Genomic DNA, 16,484 nt, shown 5'->3' on the forward strand with positions numbered 1-16,484 from the left:
CGAAAAGCTGCAGAAAGCTCCCCTGCACCTTCTTGCCCTCACATTGATGACAAATGCGGTATTTTTCATTTGACCTAGAAAATCAACGTTATGCGTTTCGCCATCTGGGAAATAAAAAAAATGAAAGTGGCAGACCCCAACGCATTTCTGAGACTCGCCCCCACCACAAATAGTTTTTCAAAGCTGGAGATGGCACAAGCTTTCCCAGTCCAGCAGCAACCAGCATAAACTTTCTGGACCCACACACACTCAAAGCCCACAGACCAGCACGTTGAAGTTCATGGTTTTATTGGGGGGGGTACAAAATGGTAATTAAAAAAAGATTTAAAATTCATGTTTTTTTCTGTGCTATATAGCCTGATATCTAAAACACTTTACTAACCCTACAGGTTCACAGACTCCACCGGACCATTTTGAAATAGCCAGACATTCATTGGCCATCTGATAACATCGAATACATGCGAAGGAGAAAAAACATCCCTTCTCACTAAAACGTCACTTTTGGGTGGTTAAGGCTGTTGGTTTGTCATACCAAAAACTGGCAACGTAGTTCATATTTCCCTGAAAGATAAAAATCGACAACATTTTCAACACCACAGCCTCAATCGCCCAAATTAAAACTACAAATGGACCAGATTTCCCCCGTCACGGGTTTTGACAGATCTAGAAAAACACGAAAGCGCAGACGCTCTCCACATCCCACAGAGGAAACGGACAGGAAGGGGGATGAAAGGAACGAAAGACCTTGCGGGGGGCCGCGACCCTGCCGCCCTCACTCGTGCTTCTCGCCGGGACCCTCGTCCGGGGCCGGCTCGGCGGCCGGCTCCTCCGGGGCGGCGCTGTTGCTCTCCGAGCCGGTGTTGCTGTCGCTGGTCCCCTCCTCCATGACGCTGTCCCCCCCCTCCGGCACGCTCTCCTTGTCCTCCGTGGTGGACGCCCCCTCCTCGCTGGCCTGCTGGCCTTCGGAGGCCTCCTCCGCCCGCGGCTCCTCTGCGGACGGACAGAGACAGACAGACGGACGCGGGGGGCGTTACGCACAGGCCTGAGGGCGAGCACGCGCCACAGGCGACACGCCACACGTTTCACGCGCCGGCTGTAGCCGAGATACGCGGGACGCTGCAGCACAGGGAGAGCCACTCCAGCTCCTCTGAAGAAGAGACAGCGACCCCATTAGGCACGACGTGCGAGATTGCCACCTGGCACCCGGATGTGTCTGGAGCGCAGAGGAAAGTGGACCAGCACCTCACCAATTTACTATAAACCCTGTGAAACCTTCGCTTTTCCAGTGGCTCAAGCACAGCAGTAACTGTGGTAAGCGGTGGTAACACAAAGGCAGAAGAAAGGCTCCTGTGAAGTAAACGCGTGCACCGCTAGGCAGAGTCTTGTGCTGGTTTGACCGGCCTTGGAGAGAAAGCAGTACAACAGAAGTTCCTTTGCAGAACAACACAATACCGTAATTATGACACTAATGATCTCAAGAGCCTGGTGGGACAGGAATATTTCACAGCCATGCAAAAAAGCTACCACCAAGGGGCGCTGTAACACAAGATTTTCTTCACTTTCGCACGAGGAAGTTGCTTTTCAAATGCTCCCACTTGAGATGTCATTTATTTTTTACTTTGCCATTTCAGACTGAGCTGATCACCTTTCATTTCTTGTGTTGGAACACAGCGAAGACACGGGTTCACCACGTCAGACATGCAAGAAGACCCATTTAACATCCGACAGCTTTTCCATAAATGTTAAAAGACCCCATTTCATCCAGCATCATGCATAACTTTACCGGACTGAACTACACCAGGGTTCATAGGCCATAACAGACAAGAGTCAGTGGGGTCTCAACGAGTCAGCACTGTCTTATATGGACGGTTAACATGTCTATGCAAGGGTGCAATACTATAAAGAAAAACAATATTTAAACAAAAGAATGATTATATTAGGACAAGTGCATCTGTGTGTCTGTGTGTCTCATGGAGAGCAAGCTGAAGACAAATTCCTAATACAAGAAATTGTATAGGGTTAATAAAGTGATGTTATTATTATTATATTCTCAGTTTATGGACAGGTTTATAAGACCAGCAGTGTGAAGGAACATCAGGGCTCTGGACTGCTGTTGTGCCCTTGTGCAAGGCTCTGTGCTCCAATAAAAGCCCAGCTGCACAACTGGACAACTGAAGAAAAGTGTCAAATAAATTAATGATCACCTGCTGAAAACAACAAACTGTTTTGTACAGTTTTGTAACAACCAAGGACCTGTTTTTTCTCATTGTACCATGTCTTTTCACTTTTCACAGGAGCTGGGCAGCTTTGCTTGCAGAAAACAATGTATTGCAATAGGATTTCAAATTTAAATGGGCTTGTACTTGTACCAAGAGGGGTTTCTTGAAGAGGGGTACCCCTCAAAAAAGAAAAGGCTGAGAAGCCCAGCAGTGGGTAAACTGTGTTGGATATCTGTGAGGGCTGAGGAAAGGATGAATGCTGTCCAGTCAGACCCACACCTACTTCTTCGCCTGCCTGTGTGAACAGGGGGAGGGAAAAGGAGACCGCGTCACCGCTGGGAAAATCAATTTAATGGCTTGGCAGCAAACTCTGCTTCCATCAGCAAAATCTAGTTTTCACAACAACAATAATCCAGGTTACACCTTGAAATCCCCAAAACCAGTGAAACTGCCTGCGGATCTTAATGTGAGGAATAATCCTGCATTGTTTCAGGGATAGGGATTGTCACCTGTTGAAAGGCAAGATTAAGCTGGAACCCAACAGGAAAAAAAACTGACAGACTTTTCCCCCGTATCTGATCTTATCTATTTTCAGTTGACCTTTATGAGAAAATTTTAAAAAATGACTCATCGTCACACAAAAACATACCAAATGCGAGAGCAGAAACCATGCACAGTGAGGCTTCAAAATAATTCCAGCAAGGTTTTAACTCGTAATTATTTTAAATGTCCCTCCGTTGGCCAGATTAAGCTGCCTCCCCATGGCAAGCTGCCTTTCATGGGCACTGTGGGCCAGGCTGGCCCTGGGGTAACCCGTGGGTGGTGGTGGTGGGGGGGGCGCTTTTTCGAGAGGATGCTCTTGAAAAGCAAAGCGCTTCGGTATCTCCAGTGCAGCACAGCAGAGCGTGAAGCCGTTCCGCCCAGGTGTCGGGGGATGAAATTATTCAGCGTGCATTTTTATCCGCCTTAGGAAGTCTCACGTGTGTAAGTTCAGTCATTTTAAAGAAAAGGGGAGCCGGAGGCAGTGAGTTGTATACAAACATCCCCAGAGAATCAAACAGTAATTAGTGACTTGAATCTGAACACGGAAACAGTGTGCATGCGTGCAGTTAGATGGCACACTGACAGCACAGCCAATTCAAGAGAATGATCTTCCACAGAGGGAAGCAGGTGAACTTTTAACTGGGCTACACGCACAGGGAACCTGTGAACAGTGGGACTCCTGCCATAAGAGAGAGAGATAAGATAAGATCACTTTATTGTATATACAATTATTGTATATACTGTATATTCCAATATATAATTTCTTGTATTAGAAATTAGTTTTTTCGCATACCCCAGCTTGCTCTCCATGAGACATACAGGCACACAGACGGGGAGAGAGAAGCTTGGGGTCAGAGCGCAGGGTCAGCCATTGTACAGCACCCCTGGAGCAGTTGGAGTTACGGGCCTACTCCGTTGGGCCCCCGAGCAAGGATTCCTCTGCCGGCCGCGGGATTTGAACCAGCAACCTCCCAGCCACAGGTGCAGATCCAGAGCCACAGAGCCACAGGGCCAGCGCTGCTGCCGCTACAGCGAAGAGCAACGGCATAAAGGGATGGAGAGTCGGGCACCCCTGCTGGAGAACTGCAGTAATGCAGGCAGGCGTGACTGGGGCGTGGTGCTCACCTGTCTCCATGGATACGGCCTCAGTCTCCTCCTCGTCCTCCTTCTTGCCTCCCTCCTCGGGCTCGTCCTCGGGCGGCTTGACGGCGGTGGTGGCGGCGGCGGACACGCGCTGCTGCTCCTCCTCCAGCGCGGCGGCGGCGGCTGCTCTCTCCGCCTGCTCGGCCGCCTCCCTCTCGCGCTCCTCCGCCCGCCGCCGCGCGGCCTCCTCCGCCGCCGCGATCTCCGCCGCGATCTTCTCCATGTCCACCTCCACCTTCAGACCGCACAGCTGGGGAGCACCAGGCCAGAGCACACACGGGTCAGCACCGCCGCCCGCAACACTGGGCTCATCAGCACACGGGTCAGCACCGCCGCCCGCAACACTGGGCTCATCAGCACACGGGTCAGCACCGCCGCCCGCAACACTGGGCTCATCAGCACACGGGTCAGCACCGCTGCCCGCAACACTGGGCTCATCAGCACACGGGTCAGCACCGCCACCCGCAACACTGGGCACCCAGCACACGGGTCAGCACCGCTGCCCACAACACTGGGCTCATCAGCACACGGGTCAGCACCGCTGCCCACAACACTGGGCTCATCAGCACATGGGTCAGCACCGCTTCCCGCAACACTGGGCTCATCAGCACACGGGTCAGCACCACCCCCACAACACTGGGCACCCAGCACACGGGTCAGCACCGCTGCCCGCAACACTGGCCACCCAGCACACGGGTCAGCACCGCTGTCCACAACACTGGGCTCATCAGCACACGGGTCAGCACCGCTGCCCGCAACACTGGGCTCATCAGCACACGGGTCAGCACCACCCCCACAACACTGGGCACCCAGCACACGGGTCAGCACCGCTGCCCGCAACACTGGCCACCCAGCACACGGGTCAGCACCGCTGTCCACAACACTGGGCTCATCAGCACACGGGTCAGCACCGCTGCCCGCAACACTGGGCTCATCAGCACACGGGTCAGCACCGCTGCCCGCAACACTGGCCACCCAGCACACGGGTCAGCACCGCTGCCCACAACACAGGCCATCCAGGGCTCATCTGGAGAACAGCAGTTAACTGTTCCATCCAACTTCCTTAGGGAGATCCCAATGATCAGCAAGTGGGCCAGGCAGTTAAAACCTCCGGTTTGCACATTACCTCACTCTTGCAGGTCTTTGTGCTGTTGTGGGAGATTGGCCTCGTAAAAGCAAAGCTGGTTCGCTCTACAGAAACTGTTCATAACCTCAGAAGACCAATTTGGCACATCAGTGTGTCAAAACCATGTGCACTAGCTGGAAACTTCTATGTTCTACTGATGTTCCAATAAACACCAAAAAGTGTTTATGCTTCCAGTAAGAGATTTAAAATCTTGCGAACAAAAATTAAACGACTACAGAAAAAACTAGGTGAGGTTTCTTTGATTTCTTGTGTTTCTCTGATGCTCAGTATGCATTCAGACTTTTCCACAGCAAGGAAATCAAAAATATTCTTTAAAACTGGAAGATCCAAGACGTATCTGTATCTGGAGTGGAGCCCTCCCTGCAGTCCTAATCCTCACTTAAACACTCAGCCTTAACCAAGCGCTTAACCCAGAGCAGGCAGGCTGGCTGGGGGAATCAGGCTGGTCCTGCAGCACAAGTGCATGTGAGTGTTGGACCCCCCACAGGCCAGAAACCACTCGCCCCCGAGCCTGGGCAGCTGCAGGTCACCCTGGGGACACCAGCTGGGCCTGCTCACCCGCTTCAGCTCGCTGTTAAAGGACTCCGTCGACTCCAGAAACTTCCTCTTCTTGTCCTGGTGGCGGTCCTCAATCTGGAGCAACTCGGCTTCCAGCTTCCTCTGCGAGAGAACGAGACAGATAAGTGCCGGGGGCTCAGGAACTCGATCGGAGAGACAGCGAGGCTGTGGCAGAGCCGAATCCGACACCAGGAACCTCCCGGACACGTGGCGACAAGCCCTCGCCCTGCGCCTCCTACCTGGTGCACCATGAGAGACTGGACCTGGCGCTTCAGGACCTGCATCCTGGCCGTGGTGACCACAGAGCGCACGTCCGGCACCACGCTCTCGCTCAGGATCTCGCTGATCAGCCGGTGGTTCCTCTGGAATCGGGCTGCGGCTGAGTGCTTCATGGAAAACCCGTCGTCGTAATCTGCCCCCGCCACCCAACAACAGGAAAAAAAACAACAGACATAATTCGCTTACGCTTCGTGAAAAGCAAAAGGGGAAAAGCATGATGCCCTTTGTAATGAAAGGTTAAAAAAACACCTCGGCAAACAGAAGCTGGACACTTTTTTTTTTAAGAAGAAATTTTGATTCAAACAGACTCGTTGCGGAGGAAAATCAGAGTCTCAAAGTCCAAGAACGACGGATCATAATTTCACATTTTTTTCTGCTGCAGACAGATCAGGAACCTGTCGGCACCAGTTTTATTTTTCGAAAACACACCCGGAGAAGGCTCCACAGCTGAAATGTTGTGTTCTCTTTCTTCTCTTTTCAGCGTGGAACAAACCTTTAACTTGTTCCTTTGCAGCCTACGCACGCTGATGCAGCTGCCTACTTGAACCGTCTTATTTTTCCAGTTTGAGAATTTGGAACTGACATCACAGGGAACGCATTGCAGTAAATTCAAACGCATCAAAATAAGGGGAGAAACGCAAAAAGACAGAAACAGAAACCCCCCGATGGCGCCCTGCCGGGATGAGTTGAGGAGAGGGCTTGGTACGGTACACGCCACGCATCCTTCACTTTACCGGAGCTCAGCTGGTGCCTCAGGGCAAGGTGGAGAACACCACCACAAAACCTGTCAGACATGCATTGCAAACCAGCGTGCAAGACCACCCCAGATCGCTACATCTTTTCTAAGTCACTTTGATCGTCTGGGAACTCTGAGAAAACCGGCCCTGTGCGCGGAGCTCGGCACGCCCAGCTTGCCCTGACAGATGGCTCTTCCAGCCTGCCAGCTGAGAACAGCAGCGGAGGGCAGATTCTCACACGGCTGTAACCGAGAGCTGTGTGCGGAACGGAGCACCGGTTGGCAGATTAATTCTACTGGGCCGTGGCCGAGGACCAGAGGAGCAAAAAGACAGCAGGTGCTCCGTCCCTGAGAAAGCAGCTCCGAGCTGCGCAGCCAAAAGACACAACAGCATCGCCTGCAATGGGAAGCTGACCACACCGCCCTCTGAAGTCTACACTTCATTGACAGCGAGAAAAGGAATAGTGCTGTTCCCTTAAACAGTGTATTAAACATGGTAAATGTGATTTTTTTACTATAACCCTACATCCTTAACCAGCACCTTTCATACCACTTCCAATGGAACAACATGAGAATGAGAACAGCTGGGCCTCATTAGCCACAGTCTAGTAACATGATCTTGATCCCACACTATTTCATCTGATCTTCAAGGGCAGGTAGCCATTTCAGAAGCATATAGCTATAGCTACTTCAAAACCCAGCTAAGGTAAGCAGCAATTCCAAGGAGTAATTTAAATCTGAGTTTCAGGACCTGGGGGCCAAGAGCCGAGTCGCACACTCAGGCACAGACATCAAGGCCACAGCTGACTGGGGTCCTTTAACATCCTCCTACACCAATTTCAATTTGTACTGCATGTCAAAAACATGAAGGGCAGGATCTGCATGTGCACCCATACCCTTGAGCAGAAAATGTAATTACACAAGAAAATAAATTAACTTCAGACAGCAAGGAGGAGCAGCACTTTCAGGCAGACAGGCTTCATGAAGCACAGCCAGCGAAAAGTAAACTGGACCCACTCCCTTCGGTTTCTGTTCTGCCGACAGCAGCAAATGGCATCTGCCCCACTTAAGATTAAGCAAGCTCTCACTGAGCTTGCAGAATAGGGACTCTGGCTTGAAATGAGCCAAACACGCCTCCTAACTTCACAGTAAAATCCTGCCAGACTCTGCTCTCATCACATTCCAAACATCTGAAGACATTTTAATAATCTGGCAAATGATAAAAAGACGACTCTGGTTGTAGTTCACCAACTGAAAGATGCGTCACCATTCAGACAGGGTGTTATGGTTTCCTTGCATCAGAATTATTTAAATCCCAGGAAAAAGAAAATCATTGATGAATGTGGTTGGAAAGAAACATATTATATGGCCTCACAATATCCACAGAGGACATTTGTACACAGGGAGAGCCAAAGTGCATAGAAACTACAAGGAAAGGTAACACGTAGAACAGGTGTGTAGTCAGACAGGTGAGCAGCTCAGTGAGGCAGCAGTAGGACAGGAAAGCTTTAGAGCAGCAGGCAGGGCAGGAGGCAGGAGGACAGAGCAGGAGGCAGGAGGACAGAGCAGGAGGCAGGAGGACAGAGCAGGAGGCAGGGCAGGAGGACAGAGCAGGAGGCAGGGCAAGAGGTCAGAGCAGGGCAGGAGGGCAGGGCAGCGGGCCAGAGCAGGGCAGCGGGCCAGAGCAGGAGGGTAGAGCAGGGTAGAGCAGGGTAGAGCAGGGTAGAGCAGGGTAGAGCAGCAGGCAGAGCAGGGCAGGAGGGCAGAGCAGCAGGCAGAGCAGGGCAGGAGGGCAGAGCAGCAGGCAGAGCAGGGCAGCGGGCCAGAGCAGGGTAGAGCAGGGTAGAGCAGCAGGCAGAGCAGGAGCCCAGGACAGGGCAGAGCAGGAGGGCAGAGCAGCAGGCAGAGCAGGAGGCCAGGACAGGGCAGAGCAGAGCAGCAACAACAGGCAGCTGTAGCAGTGAATTTCTCACCGTCAGGGTCCTCGGCGGGCTGGATGCTCATGTAGGGCTCGCCCTTCTCCATGCGGGACTGCCTCTGCCGGCTCTCCTCCTCCAGAGCTGCCTCTGCTCGGCTCTTTGCGTTGATGTAGGCCAGGTAGGCCGGGGAATTGTGGTAGGCTTTCATTGATTCATTATACTCAATCTGGACAGGTGGGGGAGCAAGCAAGAGGCAGGGCCGTGGGTCAGATATAGTCATCTACTGGGCTTTCGGATAAGACGCATACACGAAACAAACAAATAATGTTCATTCTTTATGACAAGGCATGTATCCCATGTAGGACAGAAGTGAATTCTGGGATCCATGTCAAGGAATTATAGGGGTTGTAAAAGAGAAGCCTTCATAATGGGAGGCATGCTGTCAAACAAGAGTGCATAATTGAGCTAAGCCACCCAACTCCTAGCTTTCAGAGTCTATTCTCCTCTTTTATAATTAACAGGAATCACCTCGGCGTGACTCTTGCAAATAAGCCAATTCAAGTGATTATTATTATTAATTGCTTATACTTATATAGCGCTTTTCTGGAAACCCCACTCAAAACGCTTTACAGGTAATGGGGACTCCCCTCCACCACCACCCCACCTGGATGATTATAGAATATACCAAATCTGAGTGACCGACTCCACCAGAACTTCTGTGAGGTTGGGTTGTTTTTCACCAGACAAGTGATACACTGATCAAATAACTGCTGTGGATTAAATCTCAGCCACAGACAGCTTTTGACTTGAGTTCCAGAACAGCTGAGGCAGACTGGAGGTGCACAGTCCGCGGGCAGGACCCTCCGCCCACTCAACACACCTTCTCAGCCTCGTATTCGTTCAAGTACTCCTGCTTCTCCTCATCAGTGAGGTCCCGCCACATCCCACCAATTATCTTCCCAATTTCCCATAGCTTCAGGTCCGGGTTGGAGGCTTTCACTTGGTCCCAAACCTGCAGACAATAAAAATCAGAGTCAAAAAGATGACAAATACACACCACATTTTAGCCATGTGTTGATTGTCCCTCATCCCAAACTCCTTGAGATTGATTCTCAACATCAAGGCATTTATCTTTGTGTGTTTATTGCTCTGCACTATCTACATGTTGCTGTGCATGATAGTCTGCTGAGACTTTATTTTACATTATGATGTAATGTACTGTGCACATTGCGTGGTGTTGCCTATTATACCTGTGCATGTCAAGAGAGAACAGCACAAATAAGAATCGCAGTGTAAATGTACATATGGCAAATTAATTCCTCTCCCAGACAGACAGATGGGAATTAAAATACAAAGTTCTTCTTTTCACACTGTTACAAATCGATTCAGCACAAATGAACAACTGTTCAAGTAAGACAAGTCTCCTTCCGTGCCCTGAACACAACTGCTGTCCCGGATAGACAACTTATATCCCTGTTGTGCCCAAGTGCAGTTAAAACCTCCAACAAAAAGAATTGAGCTAACCTTATTTTTCTAATTATATTTATACTCTTAAACAGGAATACATCATGTCAGCGACTCCTCTAGACCCTGCATCTGGCTGGTATGAAACAATGCTTCAGACTAATCGAAAGTTTCATAGATTTATTAAGGAATGATTTACTAAAGTCAGGAGTGGCTACCAGTCGCTTAGAGCCACTGGTCAGCAGGTTTTCGGAGTTGTTCTCAACTGATTTCCAAACAACTGGAACAATTTCCTATTGGTAGGTTACTTGGTTAATTAACCTAGTTCAGAGATACATTTTATAACACTCCAACAGCCCTATATTGCTCAAGCTGGCCATTCCTGAAATGACTAAACCAGTTAACTTACTTTCATCCACTTAACATTGATGAAAACTCACATTTCAGGACCATACTAATCAGTGGTGGCCCTACAGGACCAAGGTTGTCCACCCTGAGCTTTAAACTGAGGTTTTGTGAACTTTTAATAAAGCATCCATAGACACACAGTAGTGATTTTCCTAATCCTAACCTTACCCAATCACTGCCAACTGCTTACATATTCTTCATGGAATCAACCTAAAGCAGGACAGCCGTTTGCATTAAAAACGTTTGCGAACCACGAAAAAGCCCACCCTGTCAGACCTCTTACCTTTCTACTGTATCTCATATAGGGCATCAAAGGCTTGTCTGGGGGCTTCGGAGGTTTGGGGATCGTAATTCCTGATGAATTCTAAACAGAAGCAAACAGAGCAGAAACAAACCTGCGGTCAATCAGATGTGATTCTTTAACGTTCAACAATACATAAACACGGAAAAATATAAAAATATACTATGGAAAAAAATATCAACAGGAAAAAATGAAAATGGCTTAAGCTGCTTGGAAGCAACGCAACATATACTGTATACTCAAGGATTGAGGAACAGATTCAAGCTGTTCAGAATATGCTTGTTTTTAGGATACTGCTGTTTAGGTTTTGCACATGGACTTCATGGGAACACACGTGAACAGTTTTCTATAGCCACTTAGTTTAAGCAGAAGAGGCCTACATGTTTTTAGGCCTTAAAACGACTGAACTGCTGAGTCTCGGGGAACAAAAGGCTCAGAATATTTTCATGGCCTAAGGGTTTGCATATTTGCTGCTAGCAAAACCCTAGGCATCATCATATTTCGAACGCTGGCACTGTGACCATGGAATAGTAACACGGATTCCCAGTCATCAACCTCCACTCCACTGTAGCCACGCGTGTGCTGCACCCGGGTTACAACCTCGCCTTTGCTGCGCTCCATCACGGCAAGCAATGCAGTCTGATGCCATTCACGGGTTCGGTTCACCCACTCCGAAAGTCCGCTGCCACATGCATGGAGCAAAGGCGTCTGCCTGGCACAGCGGACCGGGGGAGCTACAGGGGGGCAGGCTGGCACGCTCATACAGACACAAACACACACGTAGAGCCTCCATAGAGACACTGGCGAAGTGAGGATATTCGTCAACAGCGGGAGGTGGGTGGTGAGGAGGTACTGGAGCAGAAGGGCACAGGAGGTGTGGGACTGGAGCAGGCGAGGCAGCTCTTGGACTCTGGCTGTTAAGCTCCAACCAGCTGGAGCCTGAGGAGTTATTTTCTGAAATTCACCTCCAGCAACAAACAGCGGTTGGCACAGATGGGCCAGATACCCCAGCCCCCTGCTGTGAGAGCACGTGGGTCATTTCACCCCAGAACTGTACTACTCCTGCAGGCAGGCAACAGGACCCTGGGAAGTCCATGTAAAAACGCTCACACAGGGAAAGACCGCAAACCAAGTCTGTGAAAGCAGCAGCCAGTGGTGTGTGAATAGTCACTTCAGTTCTGGGGGTGTGCAGCTAATCCAATAACTAACATGGCTAAGACAAAGTACCCCTCTTGCGGCTATTGACAATGGGGTTTTAACTCGCCCTAAATTGCAAGTTATTTCTCCTACCGTGACCCGGCTGTTGCTGCCTGGGTTCCCTCCCAGCCTGTAGTTGTTGTAGGCCAGATGGCTGTATGGGTTGTATCCCACAAACCCTGGGGTGTTGGGCATTTGCTGATGGAAACAAATGAGACAAAAACACGAATGAGAAATGACAGAAACAAAGAGGGGAGGAAAAAAGAATGAAAAGGAGAAAAACGAACCAAAAAACAAAAAGAATATGGTCTGCATACGGAGTCATGCAAAAGCAACTAACCATTTTTTTTTTCAAAGCAGCAATGGTAGTGATCTACATTGGCATTATTGACACTCCTTGCGTCAGGACGACCTTCGCTTACAACCAAACAGGAAACATACCCACAGCTAAGGCATTACTTTAGAGTTACAGTCACACATAACTGGTGTCTGCTGAGGACTAATGGCATTTGAAAGCTGAACGCTTCACCCACAGTACAGTAACTGCAGGGGACAGTTCACTGGCCCTGCAGCACCAGCACATGAAGTGTGGAAAATTCAAGCCCTGCAGGGACCTCCTCCTGTTAGTGGTTTATGGAGGAACGAGGGAGAAGACTGCATCTCTTTGAGATGTTCGAACACATTTCTTACGGACTCAAAGGCCGGATCCCAGCCTGTTATAAGGTTCAGAGGCCCTTGCACAGTGAAGGAGCCGCCTCGTCTGTCTCTGTGCTGCATCTGCAATACTTACTGTGGTGGGGGCTGGGGCAGGGGGAGGGGCATAGGATGGCCTTTCTGCATGAAAGAAAAGGGGAAAGAAATTAATGACACACGGAGCTGCACGGAGCCATTACTGCACTGCTCACAACGCACCTGTGGGGATGGGGCAAACCGGGGCACACCCCAGGGCGATTTGGCTCCCCCCCACACTGCGGCTGGCTGCAGAGTTGCTTGAATTAGCACCGATCACCCTGCAGAGCTACAAGCAGCCCACCGAAACTCTCCGAAGAGGCACCATGCCCGTTGAACTGGGGAGCAGTTATCAGTACTACGATGCAAAGGACTAGGTCCAGATCTCAATAAATGGAAAAACTGTCTGATTTTGAAGCCGGATCAGCTAAACCAAGCAGTCCTATATATATTCTCTGGCTGGGATCCCCGCCAGGCACTTCTGTCCTTCCAGGCCTATCAGTATTCATTCAAGCAGCTGCTTTCTCCTAGAAATCACCTTTATCCCTTCCCATGTGTTTCAGAAATTAGCACATGCAACCCTAACAAAAATACCTCATTTACTACCCCCTACTCACACCTTAAAAACAAGATATATTCCCCAAAGAGCTGACCTGCATAACACACAAAACACACAGGGAAAAGTCTTCATAGGATTATCTATGAAATTCTTCACCCATTTAGTGGAAAGATTAATTCCTGAAGAAAACTATCAAGGTCACTATTTAGCTTTTTTAATGCAAAGCAACCTTCAGAAAAAGTTTTAAAAAAACCTTCAAGTGGAATCAGTCTCTGGTCAGCCCAATGCCAAGTAAATGTCTGTTTATTGCTGAGAACACACTTGAGCTTTAACACTCCTTTCTGCTCACTGAAATCAGCCTCACCTAAAACTTTTTAAATTAACGCACAGCCCATTTAAACTAAAGGTTAAGCATGAAGACAGGATTAGATTCTCAATGTCAGTATCTTTTATAAACCGGTTACACCCCTCTTGAACTCTTCCTGGTCTCTTTTTGTCCGCAAAACAACGGACGACAAAGGACAGAACAAAATTAATTAAAGGGGATTTTAAAATTAAAAATCTGTTTTTTACAAACAAGCTCTAAGAGACCCATGGTGTTTTTGTAAACGCGGGACTACTCTGTGAATGCTGAACTTGGAACACGGCAAAAATAATTTATGTGGATTTTATTTCTACCATTTTGTGTTCTGGCAAACAGCACATCGTCCTGCTTAGACAGAAAAAGCAAAACGTTTTCCTGCGGGCCAAGAGTAATGCCTGCTCAGTGAAAATGCTGAGTTTCTGAACTGGACTGGAGCTCTGGACAAGCCTGGAAAGGCCAGCAGGGAGGGGAGACTGGAGGCGACAGGGAGACCTGTACTCTTCTGATACTACAATCAAACCACATGAACTGAAATTTAATTTTCCTTACTTGACATCTTGGATGATGGATGGAGGATATCAGGCTATTCCGGTCATTGGTTCTGTAATAAATAAATCTTTTTAGAACAAAAAAAGGAAAAGAAAATAATACAGCATGTTGAACTGTTTGGTATGGATACGGAGATATTGAGCTACTCATGATAACCAATCCTGCCAGTCTGATTAGAGACGCCAATGATGCCAAGTCACGGTTCTGTGCAGTGGCAGCTGTTTCGTTGCAAAGTACTACAACATTTCAAAGCCTCAAAGCAGCCCAGATACATATACAATAAATAAAGGCGCTTTTCTCTCACTAGCAAAGAAAATATGATAAAGCAGACTTTACAACACAAACACGAGAGAGACATGCAGTTCTGTCAGTAACACCTGAATAATTATTATTATTACACCAGAGAACGACACGTTCATCACAGCACTGTACAACACACTGTGCCGATCTTACTCTGAACAGCTCATTCCTTGCAAAGAGGATATCACCGCTCAAGAGACTTGTGCTTGTATACATCTGCTCACTGACCCGTCTCGTTGTCTGTACACACAAGGCCTCACAATAACAAAGAAAACCTCGAGTTCTACCGGCACACTAATCTTCCTGACCCCTACAAACAATATCTTGGATGAACGCCGGCTCTAAAGGGCTCTGGATACTAACAAGTAAACAAAAATCAAACTAAAAGCAAATTAAACAACAGGCCATAAGATGACAGATGTTCTGCAGCAACACCAAATGAATGGCGGCAGACATTCCGGCGGCTCAGGGATGGAGATAAACCAATACGCCAAACTATGTCGATGGTCACGCACAGCAGCACAACGCCTGGGATGTGGTTACTTTTGGGTCACTTGCTGGCCAGTTTTCACTTGGACATTTTGTAGAAAACGGTGAAAATGAACCTAAAACACACTCACCCCCACACAGCCTTTGTTCGCTCGCACCACTTCCTCTGCCTCCCCCACGCTAACCTTCGATTAAACTCGGGAGATTCGCTGTTTCAAACCGGCCCGGAGAGATAGGTAGGAGATCTACGAGGGGCGAGAGAGGCGAATTAAATAAAAAAAATCTTAATTAAAAGACTAAGAAAAATAATTTGTATTTTATATTTCATTATATATATATGTTTTTGACAATACTAACTGAGCTTTGATTTAACGTTCTTTTGTTTTTCGAAAGTGCCGCTCTTGACTCTCAGATAGAATTTGCGTGAAGTCCATGTTATGGATTGTGTGAGAAATACACTGGAGAATTTTTGTTTTTTTAAATCGATAATGAAGAATTTTTCAAATGCTTTTTCAAATGCTTAGCTAATAATACTTAAAAATAAGAACGGGCTCTACTGCAGGGTTTCTCATTCTAAAGGGTCGCAGGGCGCTGTACACTTGGAAGGGGTCTCACGTCATCCCGCACTGTCCTGCCTCACCTGGGTGACACTGCAGGTCCGGGGACAAGGGAGATTGGAAAAATAAAAAATTGAAGCTTCACGTAGGCCACGGCGTGCTGGATTTCAGAGGGGACTGAGTGTGTCAACACTACAACATTTAAATCATTTTCTGTCTTTGCCTTTAGAAATCAGTTGTTAAAATGTGATCTTAAAAATTGTCCTGTCTTCATTCCTATTTTGATTTCTTTAAACATGAAAGGATGTATATATAGAGAGAAATTCAGTTGAGTCCTAATGTTTATTATTATAATTCAGGTGCTGTTGTTTTTTCCTTTCATTTGCTAAGCCCTACCCAGTGAAAGCCACCGTCACTGTCAGTATATACGATAAATATATCAAACTCCTGAAGGGAATTAGGGGCCATCATGAACAATAATGTCCTTTGGATGAGACGTAAAACCGAGCTCCCAACTTTCTGTGGTCATTAAAAATCCCAGGGCATTTCTTAAAAAGAGTAGGGTGTTACCTCAGTGTCCTGGCCAAATTTCCCATTGGCCCTTACCAATCATGGCCTCCTAATAATCTCCATCTCTGAACTGGCTTCAGCACTCTGCTCTCCTCCCCACTGAGAGCTGGTGTGTGGTTAGAGTACTGGTGCATCATCCAGGTGGGGCTGCACACTGGGGGTGGTGGAGGGGATCCCCATTACCTGTAAAGCGCTTTGAGTGGAGTGTCCAGAAAAGCGCTATATAAGTAAGCAATTATTATTATGAATAATAATGTCTCTTGTCCCTCAAAAGAACCTTTACATTAGATAAGAGGGTCAGAGGAAAGACCTGAAACAAGTTTTTTTTAATTAACTGTATTACAACACTGTATACAGTTCTTTTAAGCAATTAAATTCTAACATGCTTCAAAATTAAAAATTTAAACTGTGATTGGCCATTATCGATCCTTTGTTTGGCTAGTGGTCATTAAG

The 16,484-nt window shown here is 48.1% G+C and overlaps 1 protein-coding gene across 2 annotated transcripts; it reads right to left on the minus strand.

Annotated features, from left to right (window-relative positions):
* Positions 1 to 271: 271 nt before the first annotated feature.
* smarce1 (SWI/SNF related BAF chromatin remodeling complex subunit E1) lies at positions 272 to 15,125 on the minus strand. Of its 2 annotated transcripts, XM_069185597.1 has the most exons (11): positions 15,036 to 15,125; positions 14,116 to 14,167; positions 12,705 to 12,748; positions 12,008 to 12,112; positions 10,700 to 10,780; positions 9,425 to 9,556; positions 8,599 to 8,770; positions 5,850 to 6,022; positions 5,611 to 5,712; positions 3,888 to 4,155; positions 272 to 990 (listed from the first exon to the last, which is right to left on the minus strand). In XM_069185597.1, the coding sequence occupies exons 2-11, from the start codon at positions 14,120 to 14,122 to the stop codon at positions 773 to 775; spliced, it is 1,302 nt and encodes a 433-aa protein (XP_069041698.1). In that variant the 5' UTR covers positions 14,123 to 14,167; positions 15,036 to 15,125; the 3' UTR covers positions 272 to 772. The 2 variants fall into 2 exon arrangements, with proteins under 2 accessions (XP_069041698.1, XP_069041699.1); XM_069185598.1 differs by lacking the exon at positions 12,008 to 12,112.
* Between the last annotated feature and the right edge of the window lie 1,359 nt (positions 15,126 to 16,484).

The sequence above is a fragment of the Lepisosteus oculatus genome, chromosome 28 (assembly GCF_040954835.1).
Source record: "Lepisosteus oculatus isolate fLepOcu1 chromosome 28, fLepOcu1.hap2, whole genome shotgun sequence".
Taxonomy (NCBI): Eukaryota; Metazoa; Chordata; class Actinopteri; order Semionotiformes; family Lepisosteidae; genus Lepisosteus; species Lepisosteus oculatus.